This window comes from Catharus ustulatus, chromosome 2 (assembly GCF_009819885.2).
Source record: "Catharus ustulatus isolate bCatUst1 chromosome 2, bCatUst1.pri.v2, whole genome shotgun sequence".
In the NCBI taxonomy this organism is placed as follows: Eukaryota; Metazoa; Chordata; class Aves; order Passeriformes; family Turdidae; genus Catharus; species Catharus ustulatus.
In genome coordinates, this window is record NC_046222.1 from 96,028,626 (window position 1) to 96,045,905 (window position 17,280).

The 17,280-nt window shown below is 37.8% G+C and overlaps 1 protein-coding gene across 1 annotated transcript in view; it reads left to right on the top strand.

Moving 5' to 3' along the window:
- NCK2 (NCK adaptor protein 2) overlaps positions 1–17,280 on the top strand; it is a 53,015-nt gene that overhangs the window by 5,415 nt on the left and 30,320 nt on the right. Inside the window, exon 2 of the mRNA XM_033053085.2 lies at positions 15,715–15,956. Coding sequence (XP_032908976.1) covers positions 15,731–15,956 — 226 coding nt within the window. The 5' untranslated portion in view covers positions 15,715–15,730. The remainder of the gene's footprint in view (positions 1–15,714; positions 15,957–17,280) is intronic.

Consider the following 17,280-nt stretch of genomic DNA (forward strand, 5'->3'; position numbering starts at 1 on the left):
CTTGAGCTGTGAACTGTAAGTTTTCTTCCATGTGACTGCTCACACATCATTATGTGGCCAAAATGGGGGTGTCCCATTTGTGCGCTGGGCTTATGTCCGTTGTGTGAAGAGCAACTGCTTCTTTGTATTCTTCAGGAAGAAAAGTGGTGGCAGAAAGATCAGAAGCCTGCTGATTGTTGTGGCCTGCTTCCTGCCTGTGGTTTAGGAGAAGGGGAGAGAAATGACAGCACAAAGTAGGTCACTGGACAGCTAAAGATTCTGGCCTGTAGATGGTGGCTGGGCATTTTGGCATTTCCACATCCTGAGTCATACCCTAATTAATCCTGCAAAATGCTTGAAAATAAGAGAAACAAAACTGAGGGCAGTATTTGATGAAATTACATGGTGCTGCTTAGCGTTACAGACTATAGCTTGGTTTCAGGGTGGAGTTTTTTGAACCTAAATATATTTCTTCCACACTAGAGGAGCAGGAACAAGTCATCAAATAACAATTCAGACCAAGACCTGTTCCTCAGAGTTTAATTTGCAAAAAGCTAAAGAACAATAAAATAAAAATACTTGGTATTAGTCACTTGAAACAGCCAGGGATTTTGTGGTAGAGGAAAGGAAAAGGAATGTCTCTTCAATGAGTTCTCCTTGGGTTCCAGAGAAGGAGGGGATGATTATATCTTCCTACTTGTCCCTATTCTCTTTTTTTTCCTCTATTTTTTTAAAATTCTGTTTTATTCTATGTTACCTTGAGGTGGTTTGTGAATTTTTACATACTGGTTCCTATTTCTGTTTAGTCATGGGATTGTAACCTGCTGCTCCTTTAATGCTCTGCTCTACAGCTGCCAGTATTTGTGAATCAGTTTTCTTCAGAAAGCCTTTGATTGAGCCTTGATCCAGATTTGGTAACACTGTTGTCTTGTTTAGTAAGGTCTGATTCAGATAATGAACAAATTGTCTACTTCTGTTGTAACATTACTTTTAACAGGGTTGTGGTGTGTTGCTCTTGATACTGACTACAAGTAACTCGTAGTTGTCAGCGTCTTGTAGTACCTTTGTATTTTGTGTGGCTTCCAGCTGATGAACTGGAATGTTTGAGAGAGGTGACAGAGTAATTTTTATTGAAAAGCTGTAGCAGTATACATTTTTAGCAGTATATATTTTAAAATTTATATTTATCTAGAAGGATCAAGAACTCTGTGGATAAAGTTCCACATTTCAGACCTGTGGTTTTGAACCTGTTTTTTTCCTTTATATAATCTTTGTTCTTGTACAGCTGTTAATCCTCACAATCTCTATCCATGCTTAGAAATTATTTGGCTTCTGTTATTTCTCTTATTTTTATTGATGCATTTTATTGTTATCTGGCAGGAGTAAGGGAGAAAATATGTCTGTGAGTGTGTGAGGGTAGCATGTCTCATCAATGCAACAGTACATAACATTTCTGGATGAAAGGGAATGCAATGTAGCGGCCAAACCCAAATGTTTAATTTTAAACCGAGTTATTGCAAGGAGGTCTTATTCAGGAAAAGCAAGCTTTGGAGAAATTTGACAGAAGATAAGAATAATAGGAGGAGATTTAAAGGTGTTTAGAAGTACTCCATTTTGGTCAAGCACTGAAGGTGAGAGGAGGAATAAAGGAGGAATGAGAGTCTGGCATCATAAGGCAATGTTCGTCTCTCTCAAATGTATATTTTGCTCTTAGAAATGCATGTTTTTCTAATTGCTTATTTTTGGTTTTGGGTAACTGTTTCTGTGGAAAAAGTCAGATATCCCTACAGTGAAAATTTACTTTCAGAGGCTTATCCTTTTGAGCAGCAGATCTGGTGCAATGGAAAATTGTGTTGGGATAATAGCAGTAGAACAACTTTTGAGACTGTCTGTGTAAACCGTCTTAGAGCAGCTGGCACCTGAACTGCAACATAAGAGCTCAGAATTAGGAGCATCTTCCTAATGTACTTACAGCAGCATGTGTTCTCTGGAGCACTCCTGAGGTTTTAGAAGAAGGGTTTTAGAAAATCCGCTTTCATCTTTTTCCCCTCTTCTGTGAAAGGTGTTTCTCTCTTGGCTTTGTGTCCCTCTCCATTGACTAAGGAATTGCAGCTAGCTGCTGTAATTGTGTAGCAGAGCACTCACAAGTACAATTTTTTGGAAGAGGTCCTCATTTAAACTGGAGGAAGATATGCAAGAAATAATTTGATTGAAATAAATGAAAGCTACCAACAATCCAGACCAAAAATGTGGTCTTGGATTTAAATTTAAAGCATGCTTTAAAAGTTATAGGACAAGTAATTTTGAAACCTGTTTTGTTTGGAGGGAAGGTGTTTCCTCTGCATTTGTGTTTTGGGAGCAGTAAGAGAAGATTCCTGTATTGAGTGTTGCTAGATGGAAGAATAAATAATTTAAAGGGGAGATTGGGATTGCCATTTTTTTGCCTAGGCTTATACTTTCTTTGATAGCACAGCAGTCAGTGTGACTGACAAGAGACTTGTGAACCTACAACATTCACTCACATCTCATAAAAGATCCAAGAGTGTTTCTTTATATGAATTGTGCTTTTGCTGGGTACATGTCCTATCAGGAAATTAAAAGTATAGCTTTCTGAGTAACTATCTCATGTTCCAGTCTTTTTCAGGAAGATGTACAGATTTATACAGGAATAAATTTAATACTATTAGCTGTCTCTTAATGAAATCTAACGCTGCATCTTTCAAGCTGCCTCTTTGGTTCCATGTGTAAGCACAGAATCAAGAATGGTATCTTATGTCCAGTGATTATTTTTACCTGTACTATTCAAATACCCTGCTTCTAGGAAGTAGCTTTTTGCCTGAGAAACCCTCCTAGATATATGAGAAATAGGTGTTCATTAACCCAAATTCAGCTTTGCTACTTTGCCTTGCGATTTAAATTCAAAAGTATCTTCTTCCCCATCCCCCCCCCACCCTGCTGCTACATGCACCCTTTCTTATTGGATAAAAAATTTTGGTCCTGGTGACTTGGTAAGAAAGTCCAGAAATCTAAGAATTTATTGAGCATTCCAAATGACAGTAAACTGGAAAGTTCGTGGGAGAAGAGTCTGAACAGTACCTTTAAATTACTTAGTGTTTTGTGAACTAGAAAGTTTGAAATATTATAACAATTAAAATTGTTTTCTCGTTTTCCTGCCATTACGAAGTAGATTGATGTGGGGTGATTTTTGGAATAGCAAATATTGAATTGGTGAAGACTACTGACTGAATGTTGTCTAGGAATGTACAATATATATATATATATATTTCCCCCCCTTAAAAACTTTGGAAATGAATAGGTTTTTGAACGGAACAAACATCTCTTCCTCTTTCTAGTTAAAAAGTGAATGTATGGTTTTTCCATTGGGGAACAGAAGGTCAGCGGTTCAGTTTTATTTTCAGCATTTTATAGCCAGTTTAAAGTGAAATCCCTTGAAAAGTAGGTAGCGGTGTTTCAAGGGATTAGCAGTAAAACGTAGCAACCCACAGTGATTCAGAGCTTTGTCCTTCTGTGCGAGATCAAGGTTAAACTTCTTATGTCTGAGGACTGTTCTTTGTTTATACAATACATAAATGTACTAATACTCCCAGTGAAGTATAACTCCTGCAGACCATTGAATGTTTGAGCTATGGGAAAAGAAGCAGCAGTGGAAGAAAATCTTTCAAACACTTTATTAGTTGAAATCTTGGAAGAAATTCAAGGATGTCTCCTTTATAAAATCTCATGGTGTTTACCGTTCACTCAAGTTCACCAAGTCCTGAGTGGCTGCCTAGTTTAATTTCGAGAATAAAGTTTTGTTGATAACAAGGATGAAAGTCTGTGAACAGGGGTACACTTAATTTGTTCTTTCACAGAGCATATATAACCAGTCTGTCATATAGCTAAGTTTACCTAAATGTCCTCTCAGTAGAGCATCTGAGGTTTTATTTCTGACCTTGTGTGCTTGGCTCTCTCCTACTCTGTTTGTGTAAAGAGCTGTGGAGAGGTTGTTAGGTGTGAAATGATTGGTAATTTTGTCTTATGTAGACACCTAAGGTATGTTTTATTCTTCCTGGACTTTCCCTTCTTTTATCTTGTTTGTTTTTGGTTTCATGTGTTTCTGAATAGAGAGGTAAACTTAAATGCTCTCTGCTGGGAGGAGTGGAGAGAGAGCCATCCAGAGCAACAGCAACAAACATTAAGCTTATCTGTGTCTCTTTGCAGAAATACCAAAACACCCATAAACCAATGCAGAGATGTGGTCATTAATCAGTGCTGCTGTTTTAGAGGTGAAATGACATCTCTTTTCCAAAAGTTTTCTTTAGGGCTGCAGAGTTTATTAACTACATCGTTTTTATGGAACTGCTTTTAAAAAAATTCAGGAAGAGGTGATCCAATGCTCTTTCTGGCCCTCTTGCTACATCTAAATGTGAGGCAATTTGAGATTCTGTTGTATTCATACTCTGCACCCAAGAAAAATGGGCCAAAAAAGCTGCCACCTTCCTGTTTGTCTCGTGTTGTTTGCAGTCAAAAGGTCTGCAGATATTTTCTCTGCACAGTCTGGGTTTTCCCACTGCTGTCTAGAATGTACCATTGCTCTTGATTGCCTTCAAAATAAAGCAAGAAGTCTTTTCGAGCTAATAGTGGAAAAAGTCACCACAGGTTGGGGTCATTCACAGTTGCTGCATCTGCATTAGGCTGCTTATGGAGGCAGAAAAAAACCTTGCAGCTGCTGCCTGTACTTGCCTGAGCCCTGCCTGCTGCTGGGGATTGCAGCAGCAGGTGCTGGAAAGGGAGGTTGAGGGCAGATGGCACAAGCACAGGGAGGGTAAAGGCTGGAGGAAGGGCTTACTAGGAAGAGGGGTATTAGCCAACTGTCTGTTATTGGAGTTGCTTTATATTCAGACATCATTATTTTTACTCATCTTTCAGCAAATTAAAATCAGCAAAGGTGGCAGTTCACATTCCTTGTGTTTTCTGCTAAGTATATGATACAAGGGCATGAAACTATGTATAGTCTTTAAGATACAAAGAAATACCTTCTTCCAAAAATACCATCTGAGATAAAGCAGTAAAAATCATCTAACTACAAAAATCCTCTCTCTTAGTGTTGTTTTTTAGGGTTTTTTGCTTGGTCTTTAGAAGGTTGCTGGTACTGTCTGTTAATCTCTCCTGTTTTCTGAATGACATGCAGATACGCATTTCTTAAAAACAACACACGCCCCAAACAAACTGAAACATGTTTGTTTGGTTTTCTTAATCCTTTAAGGTTGTCATCCCATATTTATGGAAAGATTTGAGCTAGGTTTTTCTTACAAGCCCTTTGCCTTGTCTGTTGGTGACTATAATAAGCTTAGTTAAAGATGTGATGAGATGTTTTCTCTGTAATTTCAATTACTATTGCTATTTGTCTTCTAAGCATAGGTAAGTTATAAGGCTTGTGGCTAGTACTGTGTAACTGTAACATGAGCTGCTATAATACCAGCTTGTTCCTGTAAAATACCAGCTTTTTGTCCTTTGAAATAGAACTTTAAATTTAAATCATCTGTCAAAAGCTGAAAACAGAACACTGCCTACTTTATAACAGGCATACTGTTCCAAAAAATGCTATAGAAATATCCTTTTCAAGTAAAACATCAAAAGAGTTTTAAAAACTCAGCTTCCTGAAACAGCAGAGCACTTATGTAAATAGAAAAGACTGTAGTTAGTACTATGTATTTTAAAGTCTGCCCCTTTGATTAAGCATTTTTATCTTGAACTGTACCAGATGAGGAAATTTTGTGGTGTAGCAGCGCATTACTAAGGAAAATCTTTAAAAATATTGAATTGGGAGGGTTAGCTTGTGTGAAAGTCACAGCATGAAACAAGAGTGAATAGTGCATAAAATTAGAGTGGTATTGCATGATTAGTAGACCAGAACCCAGATTTGTGTTGTTCTGGTGTTGCAGCAGCCTAACTTATAACAACCTGGATGGCTTTCTCTTTGTACTGCTGGAGAGTTTGCAACCTAAAGTATCCTCTACTTTTCATAGCATCATATAATGTTTAGGGCTGGAAGGGACCTCTAAAGGCATCTAGTCCAACCCCCATGCTGTGAGGAAGGACATCTTCAAGTAGATCAGGGTGCTCAGAGCCCTATGTAATCTGACCTGGAATATTTCCAGGGATGGAGCATCTTCCACATCTCTGGGCAGCCTATTCCAGTGTTTCACCACTCTCATTGTAAAAAAGATTTATTCCTTATATCTAGTGTAAATCTACTGTCTTTTAGTTTAAAACCATTACCCCATTGTCTTATGCCAATAGGCCCTGCTAAAATGTCTCTCCCCATCTTTCTTATAGCCCCCCTTTATGTAGTGGAAGTTTCTATAAGGTCGTCTCTTTTCCGGGCTGAACAACCCCAACTCTCTGAGCCTGTCTTCATAGAAGAGGTGCTCCAGCCCATCTCAGTGGCCCTCCTTTGGACCTGCTCCAACAGGTCCATGTCCTTCTGTGCTGAGGGCCCCAGGTCTGGATGTAATATTCTGGATGGGGTCTCACCAGAGCAAAGGGGCAGAGACCCTTTAACCTGCTGGCCGTGCTGCTTTTAATGCAACCCAAGATGCAGTTGGCTTTCTGGGCTGCAAGTGAGCATTGCTGGGTCATGTCCAGACTTTCATCTACCAATTTTTCACAGCCCTTCTCTGGAGGGTTGCTCTTAATCCCTGTATTCCTCAGCCTGTACTGATATGGAGTTGCTCTGACCCAGGCACAGTACCTTTTATTGACCCTTTGGAACCTCCTCAGGTGCCCATGGGCCCAGTTCTTGAGCTTGTCCATGTCCCTCTGGATGACATCCTATGCTGCAGTTTTCTCAACCATAGTTTGGTGTTTATGTAGACTTGCTGAGGATGCACTCAAATCCCCTGTCTGTGTCACCGATGAAGACTGAACAGTATGGACTCCACTTGCCACTCATCTCCATCCAGACATTGAGCCATTGATCAATGTCCAAATACCCTCTGGATGTGACCATCCAGCCAATTCCTCATCCACTGACTAACCTATGCATCAAATCAGTGTCTCTGCAATGTAAAGAGAAGGATGTTGTGGGGGACTGTGTCAAAGGCCCTCCTGGAGTCCAGACAGACATCTGTAGCCTTTCCTTATCCACAGTTGTAGGCATTCCATCCTACAAGGCCACTAAGTTGGTAGGGCTTGCATTTGGTGAAACCACTTTATCACATAATTAGCAATTTTATTCCTATTGGAAATTTTTTAAAGTCTTAGTTGTGTTTCTTATTGCAACTTTTTGATACTGTATGCCTCAAATTATGAAGCTGTATTAGTCTGAGTAATGGGCAACTGTGACTGTGAGGTGACTCTGGCTTTCAAGAAAGGAAGAAAAAACGTGAGCTAGAAATTGGCACTCACTGCATTCATGGTGCTTGGCAGCCTTTTCTTTTGAGGACATCCTCACCACTCTTGTACAATAGACACTTGTACTACACCTTCCTGCTGAAGTGGAGCTTGGAGAGCTGGAAAAACCTATAGCCATCAGACATTGGCATCACTAAGAATCTGAACTACAAGCAAAACATAAGTGGGTCTTGCTGAGGAGATGAAGCCTTTTTGTTTAAAACTATTCCTTTTCCTTAAATGTTCAGTTTACATTTTAAGAGATCATTTGAAGCAGTCCCTGCTTGCTTATTTTACCCGAGCAGACTCATTCCTGTGATAGACATTATGAAAACTTTGCATAAGAATTTTTTTTACAAACGTCTCTTTTATACGTTCTTAGATAAACACACAAAGATTTAATTTTTGTTGAATGGTAAAATGCTGTACTGACTCCTTAGCAGCAAGGATGTATTTCTGGATGTTTCTAACATGTATTCTCCTTTATTTCTTTGTCTATCTTTTTAAAAGACTTCTAAGCTACTTAGAAGACCAAAAATTGTGCTTAAGCTCTGTGCTTTATTGGAGCTATGCAGAAATTCGTTACCACTAAACTAGTGTTGAGGTTTCCTGTTTGCAGTTGTTCTGCAATGTGAGATGCAAAGTGCTAGTGCACCGTTGTTCTGCAATGTGAGGTGCAAGGTGCACACAGCTGCAGCTGTATTGGAGATTGGGATATCAGATATGCTGGGGGCTGGGAGAGGCCAACCTGACCTAGCAGCTGTCAGAAGCATTTGGCTGCAGAAACAAACCCCAGCCTTCACACCGCTGTACCTGTAAGGAGTGGCAGGGCACACCGAGGGGTCAGGGTCTGAGGCGTGTGAGTAGCAAGGTCAAATTAGTTAGTACAGCTCTAAATTACTGGATTATGAGTGATCCTTCACTTTTTTCGGAGATATACCAACTACTTATGTTAACAAGAAGTATAATCTAAAAGCCCCGTCCTTTCCATGCCTGTAGAAGGGGACTGTGGCAGGGCTGTCCTGTTGGGTTCATGGGCTGTAGTGCTTCTGGTGCTATTGAGTGTTGCACTGGCCTGTATCCCTCTTACCCTTTCATCTATAATTATGCCTTTCTGGTTGTTTTTTAATTTTTTTTCCCCAAGTGACTTGAAAGGAAACCAAGCGCTTTTTTGCACTTTAGAACAAATGCCCTGGTCCTGCCAGCAAAGCTGGCACCTTCTGAGCCTGCCTTTCCTACATTGTGGCTAGGGCTGTCCCTCAGCTGATTGTTAAATCTGTTCAGCTTGCGTGGATGGGTAGACCTAAACCAGGATCTAAAAAGAAGTGGAAAAAAATATATAGTGACTAGTTAATATTCTGTAACAGCTTTGTGGATGTTTCTGATATCTTGGGGTGTATTTGAACATTAAAAATGTTTTAATTTTTCTTACTGCTTTTATATGCTAGTTAATTACAAAGAAGAAAATGGTTGTCTCTAAAATAATCCCATATATAAAAATAAGTATTGAACCTTTTTCCTGCGTCATGTGCAGTCAGCTTATTATTCTAATTCTGTACTTATTATTTCGCTAATATTTAAACTGTTTCAATGCAGTTTTAGTACCTTTTTTACAGTTCTTGATGAGCTGAATTTTACTTCTTTCAATATTGCTATCAGTTTTTCCTTTTCACAGAAAGAATCAGGGAGAGAGGAAACAGAAAACCTCTACAACTTTTTACCTTACTTTTTTAACAGGTTATTTTTTTTAACCAATTCTTCTTTTGTAAATGTTAAATTGTGAAAGTAGGTTGCAAATTGTCATAAAACATTTCTCCTTTACAGTGGATTAATTTGTTTACATCTTTGTTCGCGTTTACCTTTTACAACCTTCCACTCATCTCTGCCTTCATCTTTGGAAAACTGAGCCCCTAAAATACAGACAGCAGCATCTATTGATTGTGTCTGTGTCTTCAGTTTGCACATCAAAGTAAATTAGATAATAATTACTTGTACTTATTCAGCTATCACTTTTAGTTCTGTAATCAATGCATCCTAATAAGACCTAATAGTGAAATACCCCAAATTAATTGTGCTAAAACAGTCAACTATTTTAGGTTGCCTGGTTGTGGGGGGCTTTGTTGCTTAGGTATCAGTTTGACACCTCAGAACCGCATAGCTGGGTGATGAATACTTGTTCACTACAGCTGTTTAGTTAACTTCCTTTAAAAGAGGGAGATAGTTTTTAATGCAATGACCTCTTTCCAAAGAAATGTGTCTTTTGGGGTGTGTTGACTCCCATTAGATAAAATATTCAAGTGCTAAACTGCAAAACCAGTTAGACAAAGTGGCCTTTATGTGATCTATCTCTGTTTGTCCAAGCACCAGCAAACAGCCCAAGCAACAAAACATGGAAAGGGTTTTACTGGTTATAACAAAGGTTATAATTATAGGAACTGGTTATAATTTGGGTCAGTTTGTTTACTCTTTTTTTGAGGTTTCCTTGTAACAATCATTAGAAATCTGTCTTCCTTGGTTTAGGTTAACTTTGGCCTTTGAATGAAGGAGATGATACATTCCTGTTTCTTCAAACATATTCCTCTGGAAGTAATTAAAAATAAATCCTAAAGGTGTATTGTTTTTCACAAGTGTTTATTTGAATTCACATTACTGGCTCTTTTTAATGCCTTCTGAGTTCTGCCTTTGTGTTAGTGTTTTACTAGGCCTCGAGAACTGAACGAAACAATTTCAAATGTAAAGATGTGTTTTTTTGATATTTCTATATATCAAAACTATTCATCTAGGCTGATATAAAAAAACTAACCACACACCCACACATGCAACAAAGACAAAAACTAGGTGAAAACAAAAATTCAAATTTCCTGAAACTGTAGGCAGGCTAACCAGCATCATCATAAACAAGAAAGCTTCAGATTTAGATTGTACTTCAGATGAAGTGATCTAATAGGAGTTATTAATTGCAGAATACAGTAAGTACGTTCAGGGAGTATGAAACAAGTCTGTGTGAACACAGACTTCTAAAACTTTATTTTCTGCATCTGTGTTACCTTAGAGGACCGAATATTGCCTGTTTGCCATAGCTGATGAAGCATTAACCAGGTGGGCACCAGATAGCCGGCCTGTGAGCAACAAATGCTGCATGGTCCATAAAACATTTTGATTTTTCAGAGTTTGGGGACAGGAGGAGAGGTTGTTTATTCTTCAAATCTTAAAGAAAACCATGGTCCATCATTAGCTAGTTTTCGATTCTTCCCATGTAATTAACTAAATATCATATAGTAATTATATTTTACTTAATTTTGTATAGCAGTTAGGTGTTTTATGTACATCAATGTCATGTAAAAGCCTCTGTATGAATTCTGTCCCTTTCTTTCAGTGTGGCTTAGGAAGACATCCAATTCCAGAACAGTCTATTATATCAATTGGCACTGCCTATTATTAGAATTTTTGCTTGTTCCCTTGGTGAGGGATTAAATTTCAAGCATTACTGTCAGTCAATTTTCAGTCATGTTCCTTCTTGCGAAACAAATTGTGAACAAGGAGAGCAACTGCTTCCTTTCTCACTGCATCTTTACCTTCTGTTTGCATGGTCCTAACTAACCCTGACATAACTGTGAGCTTTTCTCTTTAGGGCAAGAAAAGATGCTGCTTTTCTGCCTGCCAGACCAGGGCATTAAACTAGTCACAGTGTTAACTTGTGTCAGTCTATAGGAGAAAATTCCAGTTCAGGTGGCATGCTGATAAGAATTCTTTCCTATTTGTCATTGTGGGAGAAATGCATTACTCCTATGTGGGGAGGGGGGAGAGTGAGGATTGATATTCCAACCCGGTAAAAAAGAATGGGATCTGCATAACAATTCTTCATATTTTGGTATTTAAAATGACCATCTGAATAAATATTTCATGTAAAGACTCTCTAGTAGATGAACAAGCTTGATGGAGCAAATTCTCTTAAGTTCCTCTATGTTTAAGTTTCCATCATCTCAAATATTACTTGCATGGCTCGGTTTTAAGCATGGCTTCAAAATGGCGCAGGTGTTTCTTTGTTTAGTTTATCTTCCTGCCATTGCTAAGTTGTTGGATTGTTGAGAGTTTGTTGAGTTGACTCAAAGTCATACAAAAGCTACAGTACCAGATATTCCACCAATATCTGCATTATCCTTCCTTATGGTTAGTTAATGTTCCTCACCTGGCAGAGCAGACTTTCAGTACAGCTGTAACTGTCTTGACTTTGGCTTTTGTTCATTGCCTTCTTGGCTGGGCAATATTTCAGTTTTTGCCCTCTCTCCCAAGGATAATTTTGTGTAGAAAAATTTTCGTATGTGCTTCTGCAATAGGGCAGCTTCCATTGAAGACAGAACTCCTTTCCTAACAAAACTTAAGATGAAGGGAAGTAACAAAGTGGCTGAAAATACACAAACTCAATCTAAACTATATTAGTTTTAACATTTCAGTAAAAATGCAATGTTGGTAAAATAAACTAATTTTTTAAGACTGATAGCAGTGAAGAAATTGCAGGATTAAAAGGAGTTGGAATTGTGTATTGGTATTATAAGAATTGCCTTTTGAAGGTCGGAGTTATGGAGTTCTGTTTGCTCTCATTTAATGTGGTGTCTTCATTTTGAGTTGTTTTTGATTTTTAAGGTTGGAAGTTGGATTGCCATAAAAGTAAAGCAAATGACTTGATATGATAAGGTAAAAACCAGGGCCATGTGAAACAGTATTGTATGGAGGAAGGACTTGCATTTCATCGATTGTATGGAGAAAAGACTGTTACAGTTTCTTGCAGAAGTATTTGAAAGCTTTTCTCTGGTGGTTTTTGAAGTGTGGAATGTTCTTCTGTCAGGTAGAAGACCACACAGTATTGCAGGAAAAGGACTTCTGAGCTTTTTGAGAAGGAACTTTCCAGAAAGTTGAACACTTCTAGCAGTAATGGATTTTCATTTTCTTGATGTGAAGGCATCTTATGTTGCCATTAAAACATTTGGGAACTGTGATATCTTTTATTTTGCAGTATGTAAGCAGTACACTAAAGAAATTTAATGCTTTTCGTCTGTGTCAAGTTTTTACAGTACTCTCAGATGCTTTGGGAGGCTGTGTTACTGTGTTTTCTTTTCATTTTCCCCAAATCTTGTTATGTTGTCTGCTTATAATCATTGATTTGGCACATGGCTGTGTTGCAGAAGCATTTCAAAACTATTACTTCTACAGCCCTCCTTCTGGGAAACAAATGTTTATTTACATACTAGGAAATCTTAACTCTGCAGATGTCACAGGAAGAGCCATATTGTCCTTGATGGAGACAGACTAATGATGTAATCATAAAAAAATAATTTTAAGAACTTTAATGTATTTCTCCACATTAAAAGCAAATGAAATAAAACAAAACAAGCAAACAACCCCAAAACACAAAACAAAATTCGCTCCCCCCCAAAGAACAAACCTAAAACTAAAAAAAATAACCCAACACAATAAATTCTATACACACATATACAGCTTTAAATGGAAAAATGTTTAGCTGCAATTACATTATACATTATGACTCTAAATCCTGTTTCTGCTTGGGAAGGAAAGTTTGTGCCACTAAACATTTAGTAAAACCTGGACTGCTTTACTGAAAGGGGTTAAGTGTGAGCATGGTGCTCAGGAAAATTGGCTTCTCTATATCTGAATACTTCTGCCAAAATTGCATTGTGCAAGGGCCTGCTTGTGAAGTGACATCATTTCTCAGACATGGTGACAGTTTTACATGTCTACACTAATGGGAATTTAAGAAATCGAGTGGGTTTGAGCACCCTATCCTGGTGACTTTCAGAGGACTGCCGTTGATGATGTCAGCCCCAGTATATAGTTTCTTCCTGTGCCTCTTGCCCAACACCATGGGGATAAGCTTGATGACTCTTACAGTAGGGGTCAATTAAAATTCATTTTTCTTCAAAGGTATATTAATAGTTTTACACCAGTCCCTACTCAAATATTATTCCTAATGTGGGAATTATTTTTATTTATTTTTAATATTAATATGCTATAATATTGATCACTTTTACTTGCCTGTATTGTGAAAATCACCTTTTTTAGAAGGGGAACATATGTAGTGGTGACATCAACCAACTGCATTGATGATGTCCTATTTCTTCACTTTCTCCACGTCCCCAGGAATAGTAAGAATTGACCATTTTACAATTGCTGAGATAAAATAAACCAACCTAAATTGGAGAAATAGATTATATTGACAACACCAACCTCCACAACATGTTTGATTGCAGTCCCCTGTGGCTACATCAGCTTATCGACCAGTAGGGTCTGTGTCCATTTTATGTCAGTCAGAAAGCTGGGCAGTTTATTGAAGGCTGAGGTCCAAAGTTCAGGCTCTTCTCTGTCACTGTCAGATGGGATTATTACTTTAGGGGGAAAAATGTATGTGAATGGTTACTGGCTTATTTATTGTAAAACTATCAGTTCCACTGCATAAGTCACAGCCCGTTTGAGTTGTAAGGATTGTACTTCTCAGTTATTCAAAGCATCGTAACTCCTTTTTAAATTCCTCTTGGGGAGCTCAGCCATGCAAATGCATATTTGAATAATGTTTTAATTGTTGTATGTTCTTTCTGGTTTTTGATTGATTGGAAAATGAGAACTTAAACCTGTTCAAATCAGTTCTAGACTTTCAAAAATCATACCCTACCTTGGCCATGAGGGGTGATTTTGCTGGTGCTTGCCAGAGCTTTGCTGTCAAATGTCAATAGCTCAGGCCTATGTGATGTTCTCCTAGAAACAAAATTCATTATAAGAGGAGGCTATTAATTTATAATAGGGCCCACTATTATGTTTTATGTTTATAGATGAAATAAGGAAAGCATTTATTTTTCCTAGAGTAGATAAGCTGGCTTGTCTGTCTGGCATGCACTTTTCACAGTTTGTGCTGTAGCTAAAGGGGGAAGTGTGTGTGTCTGAGTTTGTGCATGTATTTACAGACTGCAGAAGGAACCCTTTTAGAATATAGGTGATATAACTTACATGCTGAACAGAATTTCTGAATGAAGTTTGGTTTTTAATTACCTTTCTGTCACGTAAACCACTAGGTATCAGAGAAGATAGGGTTGTGGACTTCCAAGACCTAGGCAACAGTCAAATATTACAGAAATCTTTGGACATTAATAGTTTGAAGTACTTCTGCACCTTTTTCTACTAATCTGTAGTTTAAATTAAATCTACACCTTTTATTTAAAAATCCCAAAATCTGCTGCATCGATTTTCAAATATGTTCTCACCTCCTGCTCTTGCTGTCCTCCTTCATTTCCCTCTCCCCCAGCCCCCACGGCAGTAATTAGAACGTTTTAGGTGTCTTCTCAGAATTTAGAAGGTAAAATCAACATGTCTCAGTTGGCATTATAACATATTGGAATGTCATTGGTACTAGCGTTGGACTTTTCCTTGCACACTATTGTGCCTGCCTCACATTGTTCCTGGTAATTGCTGGGATGCGTAGGAAAACGTGGAGGCATGCAGCTGTCTTTGTGCAGCTGACAAATAGCTTTGGAAAAGATCATTGTTCTTACAGGTAAGTGAGGGAAAGACAACTCATTCAATCTTAATGGAACTCTGGATATGTTTCAGGTAGGGAAGAAATGAAATCTGGTGGGTGCTCTTTTCTACCCCACTGACTAACGCCTGGTGCAGGACTGTGCTGAGCTGGGATCTTCTGGGAACAAAGGAGGAAGTGAAGACTCTTAAAGGCAGTTTTGTGCTGCCTGCACAAAACGGTGAACAAAGGCTTCCTAAAGACAGTGCCCTCTTATTGATGGCAGATTTCCTTTCTGGGTTGCATTCTTCTTGAATTATTTCTTAACTTTCTACTAAATGAAGATGGACAACTTTGTTTAAATACAGGAAATTTAGATTGTCATATTAGTATGAGGATGTGGAACTAGTGCAAAAGGAAAATACATTTTTGGAATGCTTCTATTGATGTTTTTTTTCTCAGAACTTGGACTGCCACACGTGGGATACTTTTATAATGTTATATGCAAAAATTAAACAGATTTTACAAGTAAGCTTCTGTTAATATATATCTGTGTAATATTTTATATACATTCTGAGGAAGTGAAGGTGATACATTATGACTAGAATTTAGTATCAAGATGCTGTCATATTTTAGTGGCTGAAAAACCAAGAAGTCATTATAACTTCCCTTATTTTTAAAAGAGGATTTTCCCTAAATGGCATTCTCATTTTCCCCTAGTCTTTTTCTTGCATATTTTAGAAGAATTCAAAGGAAAAAATGAATGAGAATTATATGACATAATTTACTGAGGATAATGTTTTAATATTTTGTTGCAGAAGGACTCCATGAAAGATGACAGAAGAAGTTATTGTTATTGCAAAGTGGGATTACACTGCACAGCAGGACCAAGAACTTGACATCAAGAAAAATGAGCGTCTTTGGCTATTAGATGATTCTAAGACATGGTGGAGGGTAAGAAACGCGGCCAACAAAACGGGATATGTGCCATCAAATTATGTGGAGCGAAAAAACAGCTTGAAGAAAGGTTCTCTGGTTAAAAATCTAAAAGACACATTGGGTAAGTCATTTTGTATTTTGGAATAAATTTAGTAGACTTGATGAGTTTCAGGTTGGGAAAGTAATGTGGATATAAATATTTCATAACATGCGTGTTTGGATTGTCTTTATGCTTAGTTTGAGGTGACATGATGGGCAGATGATTGAGGGAGGGAGAGACAGAGAGTGGGTGTGGGTGGAGAATCATGTGTAAAAATCTGTAATGTGTTTTCTTGCACCGCATCCAGAAGAAAAAGATGTTACTTTTGTTTCAGTTTGTCAAAGGTTGTGTATTTTCAGTGGCTGACAAACTGTGAGTTTCATACACGTGTCAACTGCTGAATCCTCTCTTTTCATGCCAGCTCCTCTCACTTGAAAGATGAAGGATGTAAACTGGATTGTTCAGCATAGTATAATAGCCAAAGATAAATCACTTTGTGAATGGGATTTTATGGCATGGCTACGTACAGAATCAGGGGTTAACTTTCTGTGGTCTGCGATGTTCTGTTGACTTTCAAGTCCTTAAATAGGTATTCTGTTTTATACTTGCACATAAAGTGTTCACAACAGTATCTCATACGTATAAAATCTAGCTTTGAAAAATTTTGTGTGTGTTTTAAAGAAATCTATTTGAAAGTTAAGTGAAATGTTTTTTTCCTGTGTTCTGTGAAGTCATACATAGGGAAAATATGTTCTGTTGCAGACTACTGTAAACAGCATGACTCTTCAATAGAAAAATTAGGATTTGAGATTATTAGAAGCAAAAAGGTTCACTTAAAAATAACATGGCAATAATTTATGTGGGATTTTCCTGTGCCAGTGTTGTTTCTAACAGGTTTTGTTTCTTAGTCACTCCTTCATTACCATGTCTTCCACTACTGAGCTGCCATAATGTATGTAGAAATTGAGGACTAGAGGATGGGTAGCAGGCAAACAAGGTTATCATAAAATTTACTGTGGTAATATTTAGTACCACACTCCTTTCTACAGATACTCTTGGAATATACTGATTACAGTGCCAGGAAATGTGATTATGCCTTTTCAAAGATTTGTGTGGTTAAAATCAAAGTCCCAGTTGTGACATTAAGCTCCTTTTATATAGATGTATGTTGTTTAAAACATAAATTTAATGTATGTATTTTGTCTGAAAGGTCCTTAAGGAAAGGATTGCAATCCTGTTGTAATAATATTTAAAGTGTTCATGTAAAATGTGGGCAATATTTACTTGATGTAAACACATTTTTATTTATGTCCAACAGAGATCTATTTAAGTGAAGGAATAGAGTTGTGTCCTAGCCTGTGTGTGTGTTTGTTTTCAGTGGTGAAAGGTGCATGGTGCAAGGTTC